The sequence below is a fragment of the Abrus precatorius genome, unplaced genomic scaffold, assembly GCF_003935025.1.
Source record: "Abrus precatorius isolate BTA unplaced genomic scaffold, Abrus_2018 Scaffold5, whole genome shotgun sequence".
NCBI lineage: Eukaryota > Viridiplantae > Streptophyta > Magnoliopsida > Fabales > Fabaceae > Abrus > Abrus precatorius.
In genome coordinates, this window is record NW_020874395.1 from 14,466,624 (window position 1) to 14,482,690 (window position 16,067).

General features: G+C 29.9%; 3 protein-coding genes across 3 annotated transcripts; 1 reads left to right on the forward strand and 2 right to left on the reverse strand.

Moving 5' to 3' along the window:
- The first annotated feature begins 314 nt into the window (after positions 1–314).
- Positions 315–1,999, forward strand: LOC113866749 (pentatricopeptide repeat-containing protein At3g22470, mitochondrial-like). The gene has a single exon (XM_027501550.1). The coding sequence runs from the start codon at positions 398–400 to the stop codon at positions 1,997–1,999; it is 1,602 nt and encodes a 533-aa protein (XP_027357351.1). The 5' UTR covers positions 315–397.
- Positions 2,000–4,986: 2,987 nt separating this feature from the next.
- Positions 4,987–5,856, reverse strand: LOC113866750 (uncharacterized protein At3g17950-like). Its single transcript, XM_027501551.1, has 2 exons — positions 5,641–5,856; positions 4,987–5,484 (listed from the first exon to the last, which is right to left on the reverse strand). Exons 1-2 carry the CDS (start codon positions 5,722–5,724, stop codon positions 4,987–4,989), a joined length of 582 nt encoding a protein of 193 aa, XP_027357352.1. The 5' UTR covers positions 5,725–5,856.
- A 3,562-nt stretch (positions 5,857–9,418) lies between these two features.
- Positions 9,419–12,484, reverse strand: LOC113866751. The gene is made up of 4 exons (XM_027501553.1): positions 12,372–12,484; positions 10,659–11,109; positions 10,355–10,580; positions 9,419–9,933 (listed from the first exon to the last, which is right to left on the reverse strand). The coding sequence occupies exons 2-4, from the start codon at positions 11,094–11,096 to the stop codon at positions 9,419–9,421; spliced, it is 1,179 nt and encodes a 392-aa protein (XP_027357354.1). The 5' UTR covers positions 11,097–11,109; positions 12,372–12,484.
- Between the last annotated feature and the right edge of the window lie 3,583 nt (positions 12,485–16,067).

Genomic DNA, 16,067 nt, shown 5'->3' on the forward strand with positions numbered 1-16,067 from the left:
AATAAAAAATAATTTAATGGTATAAAAATGCATTATATATATATATATATAGAAAATTATGAAAATGCAAAGTATTATTTTTATTATAAAAAATATATTCTAAATACATAGTTAAACCTTTTAAAAAAGGTCAAGATCTTTCAATCTGTGTGTTTTCGATTTGTTTTATGATGTGGTTTAGTTAATTAGTTAAATTAAACCTAACTTTCTTAAATTCAAAATCCCCCAAATTCGAAACCTAATTGTGATTCGCGAACCCTAAACCCCTTCCTCACACCATCTGATTTTTGCACAATTCACACGGACCCATTCTTTTTTTCACGATTTGAACAGAAGCATTGAATGGAAGCATCGAAGATAGACAAACTTCTTCAGCACTGGAAAGAAGAAGGTTGCCATGTCGTACACAGCTACGACAACAAGGTTAAGGTTTAGGTATGCCATCCCCAAGTTTAGCATCTTTATGAGACTCTTTTCTCATTCCCCACCACAACATGCAAAACGAATATCTGGGTTTGATGCCATTGATGATGCTGTGGCCTTATTCACTCGCTTCATTACTATGCATCCTCTTCCATCTGTTGTAGAATTTAACATGATTTTAGGGTCAATTGTGAAAATGAAGCATTACCCAATTGCTATCTCTTTTTCTAAACAAATGGGGTTAAGAGGAATCACTCCTTCCCTAGTCACTTTGAGTATATTGATCAATTGTTATTGCCACTTGGGTCACATGGGTTTTGCTTTTTCTGTGTTTGGCATGGTTCTGAAGAAGGGTTTTCAACCCAATACTATAACCCTGACCACGCTCATTAAAGGGCTTTGTATCAATGGTGAGGTTTGGAAAGCAATGGACTTTCATGACAGTGTGGCGGCACAAGGGTTTGTGGATGAAATTAGTTATGGGACCTTGATCAATGGAGTATGTAAAATGGGGCATACAAGAGATGCCTTTGTTTTGCTGCAAAAGATGGAAGGGAAAGTGGTTAAGTGTAATGTGGTAATCTACAACATGATCATTGATGGCTTATGCAAAGATGGACTTGTTACAGAGGCACGTGATTTATGTTCTGAGATTGTTGGATTGGGAATAGCTCCTGATATTTTTACTTACACTTGTTTGATTCGTGGTTTTTGTAGTTTGGGACAGTGGGGAGAAGTTACTCGGTTGCTTTCTGAAATGGTTGATAAAAATATCAACCCAAATGTTTATACGTACAATATATTAATTGATGCATTGTGTAAAAAAGGAATGCTCTTAGAAGCTAAAGATATGTGTAATATGATGATTGAAAGAGGTCAGAGACCAGATGTAGTTACCTTCAACACTTTGATGAGTGGATATTGTTTATACAATAATGTGGATGAGGCAAGAGAATTATTTGATACATCTGCTGTGTGGGGTATTGTGCCTGATGTATGGAGTTATAACATCTTGATTGTTGGGCATTTCAAGAGTAAAAGGATTGATGAAGCTTTGAGCCTCTTCAAAAAAATGCGTTACACAGATTTGGTTCCTAATATCATAACTTACAGCTCTCTTATTGATGGTTTGTGCAAATCAAGGAGAATATCTCATGCATGGGAACTTTTTAATTCAATTCATGCTGGTGGTCCATTCCCTAATGTTATCACTTACAATATCATGTTAGATGCTTTTTGCAAAATCCAACATATTGATAAGGCAATTGAATTATTTAATCTAATGCTTGAAAGGGGATTGACTCCAAATGTTTCAAGCTATAACATCTTGATTAATGGGTATTGCAAGAGTGAGAGGATTGATGAAGCCATGAACCTTTTTGAAGAAATGCTTGGCAAAAATTTGGTTCCTGATTCTATAACTTATAATTCTCTCATTGATGGCTTGTGTAGATGTGGGAGAATCTCTCATGCATGGCAGCTTTTCAATGTGATGCATAAAAGTGGACCACCTGTTAATGTTATAACTTACAATACCTTGTTAGATGCTTTTTGCAAAATACAACACGCTGTCTAGGCAATTGCATTATTAAACCTAATGTTTGGCCTATGATGATTTGAGTCATTGCACGTTGATTGAGGAATTGCAAGGATTAAAAGGAATGAATGACGCCATGAATCTCTTCAGGGATATGTCTTGCAGCAATTTGATTCTATAAACTCATAGTTCTCTAACAAATGATTCAGGAATCCCAGAGAATCTCATATGCATGGGAGTTTGCTGATGATTAGCATGATAATGGTTGGCCATCTGTCACTTAAAATATCTTGTTTGATGCTTTTTTGTGAAAGCCAGAAACTTGACAAGGTGACTGTTTTAATTCAGTGGTGTCAAAAAAAACTTTGTTTTGTTTGGTGCCCATTGCCTAACTTGATAGTTTTTACAGTGATCAAAGAATGAAGATTGCACAAGAGATTGTTCAACTTTGTGTGTAAAAGTTATCAGATATAACACTATTGTCAGTGGACTCCGCTAAGAAGGTTTGTTCCATGATGCAGTGGACTTTCCTTTTAGAAATAAAAGAATGAGACTGATAAAGCAGAGAAACTACTTCAAGAAATGATTTCTGGAGATTTAAACAAATGATAAAACCTGGTGAGATATTGCAGTTACCCTCACATACTTATACTAAAGGTGAGATTGTCTAAATGCTTAGCAAATGCAAGTTTCTTTTGGGTCGGAGAAGTTGAACTACACCAGGGCCAGCTCCTTGGGCAAGTTTTACTCAATTCACATGTTTATTGAACTTATTTTAACATTCAACTGTTGTCATGATTCATCTGTTGTCTTTGTATGATTATTATCCATCTTCCTTGGCAAATGCGTTCCTGAAATGCTGTCTATTAAGTTTCTAGGATCCATTTATTAGCTGAAATGTTTATTTTTTTTTATATTTAATTTTGTAAATATATAACCCTTGTACGATACATCATACGATGAAGTAGTAGGACTAGGAACTGACAACAACAATGTAGTTCTCTGTGCTGCTATTACTAATCTACACTCCATTTTTCTCCATAACATTATTTTCTTAACCATTGTTCTCAAGACAACACCAGTGCTGTTGCTAATTCTACATTTTAATAACTTTGTATTCTGGTTAGTTTACCTATATATATATAAGGTTAAGAACTGAAGTCCACATAAAGATGTTTTCAGAACCCAAATGATGTGTTGCAGGTTCATAATCTGACACTGCTCTTTCACTAGCAGAAGAAAATTGACAGGGGACTCAAGATCCTATTTGGATATACTTGTAGAAAAGTTCTTACAGACAGGGAAAAAAAAAGTTAGTATAAAAAATAAATAATTTTTTTCTCACAAGTTAAAAATAACTTATCTTTTTATATTTTAAAAAAGTTAAATGAGAGAACATTTTAAAACTTCTAAAAGAATAGAAAAGTAAGTTATTTTTCATTTTTAAGAGAAATTTTATTTATTTTTTATATTAATTTTTTCTTTTATAAGAACTTGTCAAAAAGTTTACTTAAAAAGGATTTTAATTTGCATAATTTTAAAAATAGAAAGATTTGATTAATTAAAATTCTATAGCTCAGGTTTTGGTAGGAATAGCGTGCATTCTAGAATACGAAATGTCCACATTTTATATACCATCTCTTTCCCTATTGTATTATAGATAAATCAAGTTTAATGGTTTATATGCTAGTTTGCTTAATTTTTCTATTGAAATTTATCTTATATTAGTATTTTGAAAATGATTTTTTATTTTTGTTTTTACTTTCAACAAGTTGAAATAAATTTTCATGAATTAAAATTAAAATTTGATTAAACTTGTATAACTTAAACCACCATTGTAAGCATTTGATTTATACTTTATTATTTTGAACCAATTAATTATTGCTATTTCAGTGCAACAATGTATTTGACAGCATAAGGAGCAGAGGAAAAGAAGTTAAAGAAATTGAATTGACTGAATCCTTTGAGAGTTCAAAATAGACTACATAATAAAAAGATGAATAGTTTAAGGGTGAAAAGAGTTCATTAAAAGCATAAGCATTTATTTTAAAAAAATAACTAATTACATAAAATTAATTAGTTTAATGAATTCTTTTCATGTTATTATGCAATGGTGTGATGTATCATATTGCGTTTAATCAATTTTAAATTTTGAATGGTGGATGTGCCTACTAGTTCTCTAATTCTGATTTTTCGATTCTTCTCTTAATAATAATACACATCCCTCCCTTTTAACAAGATTGGTGTTACTTTGCAAATAAATTTAAAAAATAAGATTAGTGTTACTATAAAGTTGAATTTGACATTTTATAATAACATTGACATGATTAAACTAATAAATTCAGAAAATGGAACGTGGTAGGACTTTATTATTTTATTTTGACTCAATTTTTATAATACCTTTTTAATTTCTTTTTGTAATCTTTCTTCTGATAATCATTTTGATTTTTGGCGTAAATGAAGCACATGATTAGCACCAATCACCACTTAAAACCCCTATTAATATATGATCATAATTGGGACCACCGTAAAGATTAAAGCATAGTGCATCAAAAGAACAAAAGGGGAAAAAAAGAGAGTAGAAAACCCAAAAGCCCAGCTTGCTTTTTGAATGTGAACCACAGACAAAAAGAATCCTAATATGCCAATTAGGTAACAACCAAATAACCCCAAAAAATAATGAAAAAAAAAAAATTAAACACAAAACTTAATTACATTTTAATATTAAAAAATAATAACCTTTTAATTTAGATGTTTTTATATTAATAAACAACACAATATAATCATGTTAAAAAATGGTATTTATCAAATAAAAATACACTGTAACTGATTGTAAGTTTCTCTGAAAATTATGTTATACATATAAAAGAAGATTTAAATTTTAAAAATAATTTTTAATCATTTAAACTCGTCATTAGGTCTAAGAATCGAGATTACCATATAAATAAAACCTCGAAAATTTTCCTTTATATATATATATGAAATTATTAAAATAAAACAAAAAATAAAAAAGCTTTATGACAACACTAAGCTGCACCGCCGCTGCAAATTCCGGCGAGTGAAACCGGAAACCTATTACAGAGGCTTTCCGCCGCCGGTAGTCCGTCGTCGACATCGGCCATCGGTGGAAGAACCCTCCCGTCGGCGAAGAGCACCCTGCTTCCGTTCCTCTGGTGATGGCCGGCGACCATTCCCTCAAGCTCCGCCGCCGTGCCGTAGAACGCGCCGTCGCCGAACCGCCGCTCCACTTCCAGAAACTCGCCGAGCGAAGCCGGCCCCGCGTCGTCGTCCCGGCAAATCTGCCACCATCGCCGCCGCCTCTCCGCCACTGCCGCCGTGACGGCGGTGCCCACCCTTTTCTTCTTCTTGGCAGCTCCGGCGGTCCTTTCTGCGAGGCCGGCAGCGGCGGCGGCGGAATGTGGGTCTCGGTGCTGTGATGGGACTCTGAATGCAATGGTTGGGAAGTTCACTCCCATAAGAGTCCCCAATGTGGTGCTTCTGTCATGGAAGAATGATCCAGTGGACTATCATTCAATACCCCAAAAACAAAAAAAAATAAAACTTATGATTAATTTCTCACCAAAAATTAAAATTAAGGAAAATTGAAATTTTGGGGTGTGGAAAAAAGGGAATTTTAACGAAATTTGAGAATTGGGGGGTGTGAATGAATTTGATTTTACCTCAGTGTCAAGATCAGAGGAGGAAATGGAAGAGATTGTGGGTGAGGATGGTGGTGGCACTAACTCAGTGGCTGGATCTAGCATTGTTGTGCTGTGAGTGCTGATAAACTCTCTTGGAGGTGTTTGTGGATTTTTGAGGAAATTGGATTGTGGGTTTATGTGCTATGTTTAGCTTTGAGGGTTTAAATGCATTATATAAGGAATGGATGAAAAAGCAATTTGAGGATCAAAGAAAAAGGGATGATGGGTTTGTGTTTTAGATGATTATTATTACCCAACTGGGTCATGGGCGTTTCAGCTTTGGGAAAATGATGCTGCAAAACTTCAGTATCACATTTTCTTTTCTTTTTATAGAATTTTGACCTTCTTTTATGAACAGACACAGACAGTTTATGAAACTTGCAGGATTATGTAAGTGCTCCAAGGGTCTATTAAGTTCACGTGTGAAGTTGATTTATTTAACAATGTGTTCTATTGTATGCAATTTTCTTTTGGACTAATGACAACCATGACTTATGAGAAATGATTAATTTTAGATTTTTTGAACTTAAAAGACACTTTCTGATTTTTTTATCTTAAAAAAAGACAGTTTATGAGTTTTTGATATTTCATATTACATTTTTAATGTAGTTTATTTAATTATCTTAAATATATTTGGATAGCTGAATGTAGTTAAGTATTCACCTGTCTGCATATGTTTTAGCAGATACAAGGGTGAAAAAAATATAAAGAATGCCTTCCAACTTTTTTATTTTTAGAGGGTCCATAACCTTATTTGCTTTCTGTATTAAAATGTACACAACAATTATCTAACAGTTAACAACAATACCATCAAGATAGAAACACCAGCTACAAAAGCCATCACATAATTTCTAGATAATAATTATAATGATATATAATGGCCCAAGCTAACGCCTAACAGTAATCTTTTCTGATTGATGTTTCCTCCTACGCTTGTCTCTCTCAACCTTTTAAGATTTTTATGGATTAGATTTGATAGAAGATGCAGGGATAAGTCAACATGTATTGGTAAGATGTCTCCTTTATTGCAATTTTCTCTATGATTATTCTCTTTTTTTTTTCCAAGCAAATTTTCTTTCCTACTTATTTTTTGATAAGATAGTTGAATGCAATGTAGTTGTGTGAGGCAAAGTAAAATATTGATCATACATGTGATTTCTTTCTTATCTCCTGTTTTGTTTTCTTATTTCTCAATAGAAAATGAGTTTTTTTTAAAGAGTTTGAGGTGTTTTTTAAACTAAAAATGTAAGTTCTAGACTAAACTATTAGCTTTGTTAATAACTACAAGAAACAAATCAATGTTTTTCATATGATTCCTTTAAAAATAATGTTTTATTTTTAAAATAATTTAATATCCTTTATTAATAGAGGGATGAAAACATTTTCAACACTACCAGAGTCACATTAATTGCATAAGGCTTCTACAATTCAACAAAAAGGATACAATCACATCATTTAAATTAAATAAAAATTTAAAGCGTTTATAATATTTTATAAAGAATGACTAAGAAGATTAATTTCATATTTAATTCTCAAACATTGTAATTTTTATACAAAAGAAATGTCTATGTATTCAAATTTTGAAAATCGGTCAGATATAATAGTTAGAAAGATTAATATCTATTATAGTATATAATATAGTTTTGAATGAGTGCATAGAGATAATCAAATCATGCTTGTGATAGTGTTACTAGCATTTCTTATGCTCACATTTTATAAGAAGAGCTAAAAAAAATGTAAAATTTGAGTATAAGAAATTTAAATTGTTTTTACTCTTAAAGTTTACCATCTATTTTCCTTAGAATCAAACATAAAGGTCTAAGTAAACTACAATAAAATGATGCTTCAATCTTCAATTTAAGCTAAAGCTAACTTGAAAGGGACTATCACATGATGTAATGTATCAATTGGTAGTATGTCCCTAACTAAAAGGCTTAGCTATCACCACCATCATTCTAACTCCAAGCGTTGATAGGTTAGATACCTTTGTGATTGAACTATAATAGATGCAGAGAAGCACAAGTTCACTTTTAAAGAATTTATGACTCATTTAACATTATTGTGGAATATTAACACATATTTAATGAGTCATGCAACGTAGATCACAAGGGAAGTGCATAAAGTGCATAAAGGTGAAGTCATGGTACATCACATTCTTTTGGTCCTTTTTAGTTGAGACTTGAGAGACTAAACTCAGGGAGCCTGTGATTTAGCTTTACGGTTCAATTGGGAGTTTTGGGGATTCATATGAAAAGTTTAAAGCACAGATATGGGCAATTATGTTTGCACAGGTGTAAATTTCTTTAACTTGAGAATACACTTTACATCTTCCATTTTTTATAAATAATTTTTAAAATACAAATTGATTTTCCTTTATTATTTATTTTTAAAGATTTGAATAATAAGCAGTAGAAACAACAAAATATTGTTTTCATTTTCTCCCTATTTCAACGCACCTTTGTTCTTTTTTCCGTTTCCTATTTTCACTTTAATTTTTTAATATTTCCCTCACAAAAATCACAAGACAAAAAGAAAATAAAATATAATATTTTTAATAGTGGGGTTCTATTTATTCTTAAGAGTAATTTCTGTCAAACTTTGTAGACTCTTTATAAACATTAAAATTCACCGATCTAACAATCATGCTTTAAATAAATTAAATGTTTATAAACATATGATTTTATGGTTAATATTTATTTATATTTTAAAAAATATATTAGATATTAAAATAAAGTTATCGGTAAACTTTTGATTAATTTTGAATTATATAATTTTTTTAGACTTGATTTACTCAATAAAAACTCCAAATAAATGGTTAAATTGATAAAATTCAATGCATATAGAACTTTATTAAGTGAAGTAACTCTAGCTTGATGCCCCACCCTTTATAATTATTAGTTCAAACATATGCATTGAAAAAGAAAAAAACCAATCACACCCTTTTTATTTAGTGATTTCATATTGAAAATGTTTTGGAGTTCAGGCTTGCCGTAAAAAATATTCACACACAAGGAAATGTGGAATATTGTAAAATATCTTATGGAAGATTGAATCAAAGCCCCAGAACTCCATAACATGACAGTAACATGATTGGCCTTGCAAGCTAAGTGAATTCCCTGTCTATGTTCCTTTATTTTCCCTCACATTTCAATGTCACGTAGGCAAGAATCCATGTCCCTTGTATTCCGTATAATGGTCCCATGAACATATGATAGAGTACACTGCACCAACTATACATCCTTTCGGTTTGAACCACAGTATGAATATTGAATATGATGGTCTCCCACATGAGCTGAGCTCTCTTGGCAATGAGAGAAAGTAAAGAGCAAAAGACCCCTTCCAAACAATTCATGAAATTTGGACAGAAAAGTTGGCAAAATCTAAAGGAAAAGGGTAACCACCAATTTTCAAGGAAAATCTAAAAGCAAATTCAACAATTGAAAACCTTTAATGAAAAGTAAAAACATCTCTTCCCCTCTGAATCTGCCCTTTGCTGCTATAGGCAATCTCCTTCTTGTTTTCATCTGCCATCAGGGATTAAAAAACTTTCACCCTTAAATTGAGCTGTATAATCCATCTTAACAAAATTAAAGGCAAAAGTTTATATGATGAGATGTGATCCACTGGCATACTTCTGTTTTATATACAAAATGCCAATGTAAACTATGACAGTCAGTATAAATCTGGAGTCTCATATATTGTAGATCCTGAGAAAACTTCAAGCCTAACCTGAGCATATAAGCTTAACTAAAGAAAATTACATGGGGGGATAATCATGGATAAAATCATTCCACATTTCAGTTGCAATGGAGTCCCTTAACTGTGAAGCAAGTGCAATTTCTTCAGCATTTAAAGTATGATCTGATGACTGAGTCTGGGTCTCAACATCCGACTTTGGCTGTACTTCCAACTCTAATGGGGGTAGTGACTCCTCCATTGGAAATGATGCGTCTTCATACATCTTGAAAAGACAATCATCTGGTTTTTCCCTGCGAATGTAGTTATGTAATGCACATGCTGCCACCACTAACTTCACCTGTGTCTGTAATGGGTAAGAAGGAGCAGACATCAATATAGGAAACCGTGCCTTTAGAGCCCCAAAAGTTCGATAAGTGACATTTCGTAATAATGAGTGTCGTTGATTGAATAGTTCACTTGCATCTTGTGGGTGGTAACCACTGGGAAATTCTTTGGAGTGGTAAGGAGTACTGGAATATGGAGCAATGAAACCTGACACATTTGGATACTTGCTGTCTACTATGTAGTATTTACCTGTATCATAAACAAGTGTTTTAATAAAAAAATTGAAGCAGAAGTTATAAATGTAGGGTAATCTGATCATGGGATATAACTAACCCTTTGTCCTTAAAATTCGTATAAAGTTTCATTTTTGTTGCCCAAGTTTTATTCATTTGAATTATGTCTTAATTATAACAAGAAGGTGGAATGTTTTCCTTTTGAGCAACTCCATGACAATAGGAAGTAATAGACCACCATCACCTAAGTTGGCACTTGGCATTGCCGTCTCCCAACTGTCAATCTCTTACAACAACAACCATATAAAGTTGACATCAACTAAATGATGAAAAAACATATTATCTTGATCAACTTCAATTTAATGATGTCAATTGTCAAGAGACTGAATTCCAACAGTATTACTACTTAAATCACATCTGCATTTTACAAATATTACCTTCAGGGACCTGCAATCTATTCCGTCTTGTGATTGCTGAATTAAAAACTTGTAAATCTGTAGCAGATCCTTCCCATCCAGCCAAAACATAATGGAACTTGAGGTCAAAGGAGCAAGCTGCTAAAATATTTTGTGAGAGTAAGCCATTCTTATTCCGGAAAGGTCCTTGTTCATCTACACCAACTGTCACTGGTACATGTATACCATCAATTACTCCCACACAATCCTATTCAGGAATATTTAAAAAAATGAGATAGAGTCAACCCAAACAAGTTATTATCAAACTTAGTTCAAGAAATCTTACTTTAAAATATGGATGGAATCTAGGATCTTCAAAGATTTCTGAAGGAACATCAGAGCCAGGAGGCTGAAAGAAATCCAGTGACATTGACATTATAGCATTCAAAACATTGTTAAAGTGACGACTAATAGTTTCTCCAGAATAACGGAATAACTCTTGAACAGCCCTTGTCCGCAGATTATGCCCAATAATGAACATAAATATGGCCAGTTGCTCCTCAATTTTGATTCGATTTGTGTGACGCAATAAACCCTTGGCTTGTAGGATATCACACAACTTATAAAATACATGCTTATCCATGCGAAAATTATCCACACAACGTTCATTTTGACCATTGAGTACTTCATCTATAAATTTCATCCCATTAGATGCTAAACGACTCAGTTCCTTGGGTACATGATTACCAGAGACTCCATCATTTTCCTCCTCAGAACTCTCCATTAAGAAACTAGGACTGCTTTCAACAGATGTATGTCAGTGAATGGAAGTATGGAAATGAAAGTTATTCTATCATGAAAATATAAACCAATGAAAGGTCATTTATCCCTTTTCACACCCTTCCTATGTCGTTCATGCGCATGAGATAAAAAATTAAAATTGTAGTTTCACTATTTCATCATTACACTGGGAAATTATGGCAAGTTACAAACAGAACTTAGTTCCGTTGTTAATTGTTACTCAACAACAGTATGGGGATGAAATAGAAGCTTCATTCATCAAACGAAAAATAAACCAGGACTGAAACATAATGGCCACAGATTATAGAAGAGAACAAAGCAAGAAAGGCACAAGAAAATGATAGACATTAGTAGGTATATCCTCTCAACTTTCCCTAAGTACCCCATGTTTTTACATTGAGTCCCTATTGATGCTATTGCATTTAAAGCCAGGACATGAAATTATGAAGTTTATGCAGTTCTCCCTAAATTTACTTTGAAATTTCAAAAGAGTCTGGTGTTGGTCCTAGTAGATGAATGAGAGATGCAGAACACACAAAGAAGGGTGCGTTTATGTATATGATGCCTTTAATTGTACGCCAATTCATGCAGATAAAGGGATGTGTCTGTAGAAGGAATTTATATAAAAAATGATATCATATACCTATATCTAGACAGGAGCTAGGGAGCGCAGATATGACATGGGATATAGAACAAGACACAATTATAATATAGCAAATAAAATTAATATGAAATTAACAAAATCCAAAAATCTTAAATTAAAAGAGTGAATTGATGTTTTAAAAACGCGCACAAGTCATTCTAAACACAACAAAATGTTTATACTTTGTCTAATTATTGTATTATTTCCATCTGTATTACTATAAAGTTAAAAAATATCTATAAAAATTAATTATAAAATACAGGTAAATAATAATTAAGTTTCACTTAGCCCAAAATTTTCGTTTCTACTCTCTTTCCTCTATTCTTTATTCTCGTGCAGGACTAAAATAACATTAATGGATTACTCGCACTCAAAGGTGGTAATCAAAACTGAAAATGCTAGAATGCGCAAACAAATCCCCTTCTTTTCAAAACAAGTTAATTTCATTTTCACACAATTCCAAAGTAAGCATAATCAATATGCACACATTGCAAACAATAACACTCTCAACCTCAGACAACAGAGAGAACAACAGGTTTATGTAATGCAGTAACCAAATGCAGAGACAGCAACATTCATAAATTCATGCTCCAAACAACTACCAGGAATTCACACCTCAGTTTATCGGCGATTCTGAATGCGGTTTCGTAGAAGGATTTTGCTGCGGAGAAAGTGCTGTCGTTTTTCGCAATCGCAGAGAGGGGAGAAAATGGAAAGGGAAAAGTTTTTGGAAAATTTTCTCGGCAACCAAACAGAAAGCAAAAGAAGGGTCACTAGTTGAGAGTTGAAATGATACCTGAGTCACCAGAGATACGACGTCGTCCTAGTCTTTTGAAGTTTAATCCAAAACTTGATGTGCTGCGACCGCGACCATAGTAAGTTACGTTGTACACATTGACCAATAACAAAATTACACGTCATCGCTATTTAATCTAAATAAAAGGTTTATATTAATGACAAAACTTACCACTTGTCTTCATTTTAGAGTAATACTGAATGGTACGAAAATTTTGACAAAAACTGTTTACGAATACCATTCTTTGAGATGTATTTATTAACAAAGCAGTAATTTTTTAATCATAAAAAAATTAACCACATAGATTTGTGATAAATTTGTGTAAATTTTTCATATGATAATTGATATATAAATTACTAAAATAATACTATTTTTGATTAAATGTAGTAGTGATAATATTTATAATCATGCATTTAAGTTTTATTTTTATATTATTTTACAATTTCTATTTACATAACAAAAACATAAATTAACTTATAAAAATTTGTTAGAGTTTAACTTGCGGTTTTTAATCAAACTCCCAAAAATGTAAGGCTCCGGTTAATTATTATTTTAATGACATGTTTAGTGAATATGATTAAAAAATATAATAAAGATAAGATATAATGATTATTTTAGGATTTATTTAATTAATAAAATTATTATAAAGAGTTATCTTATTATTTTTTAGTATAAATTCTATTTTATGAAAAAATTTAATTAAAGATACATATGATAGAATAATAATCTTTGTTATTTTAATATATTTTTAAATTTTTTATTATACTTATATGTTCAAATAACAACATCCGTTTCTTCTGAAAAATAAAATTAAAAAATTTTAATTATTTTATTTAGGTTTAAGTTTATCTTCCTTCTTATTTTAAAATTTTAAAATTGTGGTTTGCAGAATGATGAAATTAAAATAAAATATAAATATAAAAAATTAAAATAAATTAATGTGTTATTTAAGTGAATTAAAATGAAAAAAAAGTCTTCCCCTTATTTAGATAAATAAGAAATAAAGTAAAGAATAAAAAAATTATATTAAAAATTTATTTATAATAAATATAAAAAATTAACTATAAATTTCAAACTAAAATTTGTAATGTTTTTTCTTTAATTAAATTGTTTTTATATGATATAAAAATAATTTTAAAAAAATATAAAATCCCTTTTCCTACCCCTCCCAGCTTCCTCGCACAGGAGGAAGGGGTTTTATTAGTGGACCGCACCTCGCAAAATTTTTATTTCCTTCTCTTATTTTTTTTATTTAAATTATTACTTTATTTGTTTCCTTTTATTTCACTTTCTCTTTCTTTTTGTTCAAATAATCTGCAAATTTCAAAATTTTTAACTATTTTCCATAATTCATAACGTGGAGTATGGTAAAATTGTGCATGATAATTAATTATTGCTATAAAAATTAGATTAAATATATTTTTCTTTCAAAATACATTAAAATTTATTTTTAATTCTTTTAAAAATATTTATTTTAGTATTTATCCTAATTACTACTAAATAATGATATAAATAATCTTAACGGTAACAAAATAAGTTATTTAACCTATTTAGATAGTTTTACAAGAAGTAATGAACTTTTGTGAGTTAAGTTAAAAAGGTCTAAATCTGATCTATATCGTAAATATTTTTTATATTTTTTAAAATTAATTATTAAAATAATATTATTTTAAAACAAAATAATTGAATACTTTTTGTTAGGTACTGGAAAAGGTGAAACTTTTTTGAAGAAGTTTCATAGTTGAGAGAGAGAAAACTTAAAGATGACGATAAATGTTAAAATTGGAAACAATTTCATCTATCAAATATGCGAAATTTGTTAAAAAAATAAAATAAAAATGGCAGCAGCATCAGCACCGTGTAAAAGGAACCCTGCTTTAGCTAATAGCTGACAAGATGAAAAGTTGCGTCAGAAACATATATTTAAAAATTAAATTAGTTTTGTTTATAGTATAAACAAAATTGCTTAAATATCATGATTTCTTGACTTTTATTTTTATAGTATATGAAATTGTTTAAAAAATACCAAAAAGATTTTGCGAAACTAGCATTGACTTAACAAAAACTGTTTCATAAAATTTGTTTGAAAAAAATATATTTTAATAATTCATTTTTTTAAAAACTAAGAAAGTCTACCCTAATCCAATTAAATCCCTACCATTGTTATACTGAAATAGAAAATGAGTAAAAATAAATTAAATAAAAAATATATGGTGAGAAAAAAAATGAAAAATAAGATATAAAATGTGTTATCTGAATAGATAGTAATAAGAGAAAATTCAGTAAAAAAAATTTACTTAAATTATTTAGATGAATGGAAAAGAGAATAGAAAAAATTAATTTATATAAAAAATATTTTATCATAATAAAAATTATATTTTAACTAAAAAATAAAATTTTTCATATAATTTTTCTAGTTATATAATTTAAAAAAATATTTTTATATTATTTTAATAAAATATATAAAAAATATTACAAGGCTCTCTCTTACACGCTCAAACCACTGCATGAAAATCTTGACATTGGAAGAGTAATTTTATTTTTGTGGGTCCTACGTGAAATTTTGTTCCTTTTACAAAATAACAAAATATTCAAATGAAAGAAAATAATACTTTTCTTAGAAAATTATGCCTTTCATCCTCTTTTCAATGAATCCAAAAACTACATTAATATTAAAATATTTACTATTCTGATTATATATTAAAAACTCTATTTAATAATTAATAATAATATTTGATATTATTAAATATGTGAAGCATTTTATGAATAGTTAGTTATTATCATTATTAATGCTTAATTTTATTTACATAAAATATAAAATATAAACAAGTAGATTAATAACACGTAAATGAATAACCCTACGAAACGTATAAAGCGGGTATGGATGACGTGGAAGTGACTCAGCGTCATGATTCAAGAGATATCGATGGAGGCTTAATTTATATTATTGAAAATAATTAATTATAAATATTAATTTTTTATAATTTGTTTGAAATAGGTTGAAAAAATTTAAATTTTTATTTATCAAGAATAATCTGTATTTAAAGAAAGGTTAGTAAAAATTTAAATAATTACTTTTATTATTTGTGTATTTATTATATAATTTATTATAAATTTGGTATGCTTAATTTTTATTTATTTAATTTGCATTTTAGTGTTATACAATTATCGTAGAGATAAAAATGTTGTTTAGTAATTATTTTGTAATAAATTAACATAGATTTAATAACAACTATATTAAAAATATTAAATTATTAAATCTATTTTAACTAATTCATTACTTAATGAGAATTTTAATTAATTTATTAAATATATAATAAATAAAAACATAAAAATAATAATAAAAAATAAATGTTATTTTGAATATAAAAGTGAGTACATGGTTTAATAAGAAAAAAGAAGACTCTTAAAAAAATTATCATTTAATAGAATACCTATACATAACAAAAGTACAGATGATATGTTTATTTTACTGAATAAGAATAAATTTAAAAGATAAAATTTTAAATTAACGA

Bases quoted from the DNA above. Each gene is read 5' to 3' on its own strand.
- LOC113866749 (XM_027501550.1), top strand. From the start codon at position 398: ATGTCGTACACAGCTACGACAACAAGGTTAAGGTTTAGGTATGCCATC.
- LOC113866750 (XM_027501551.1), bottom strand. From the start codon at position 5,724: ATGCTAGATCCAGCCACTGAGTTAGTGCCACCACCATCCTCACCCACA. The intron at 5,485-5,640 runs GTAAAATCAAAT...ATTGAATGATAG, and splicing joins CCTCTGATCTTGACACTGAG to TCCACTGGATCATTCTTCCA.
- LOC113866751 (XM_027501553.1), bottom strand. From the start codon at position 11,096: ATGGAGAGTTCTGAGGAGGAAAATGATGGAGTCTCTGGTAATCATGTA. The intron at 10,581-10,658 runs GTAAGATTTCTT...ATTCCTGAATAG, and splicing joins GATTCCATCCATATTTTAAA to GATTGTGTGGGAGTAATTGA. The intron at 9,934-10,354 runs GTAATATTTGTA...TTTATGATACAG, and splicing joins TAGATTGCAGGTCCCTGAAG to GTAAATACTACATAGTAGAC.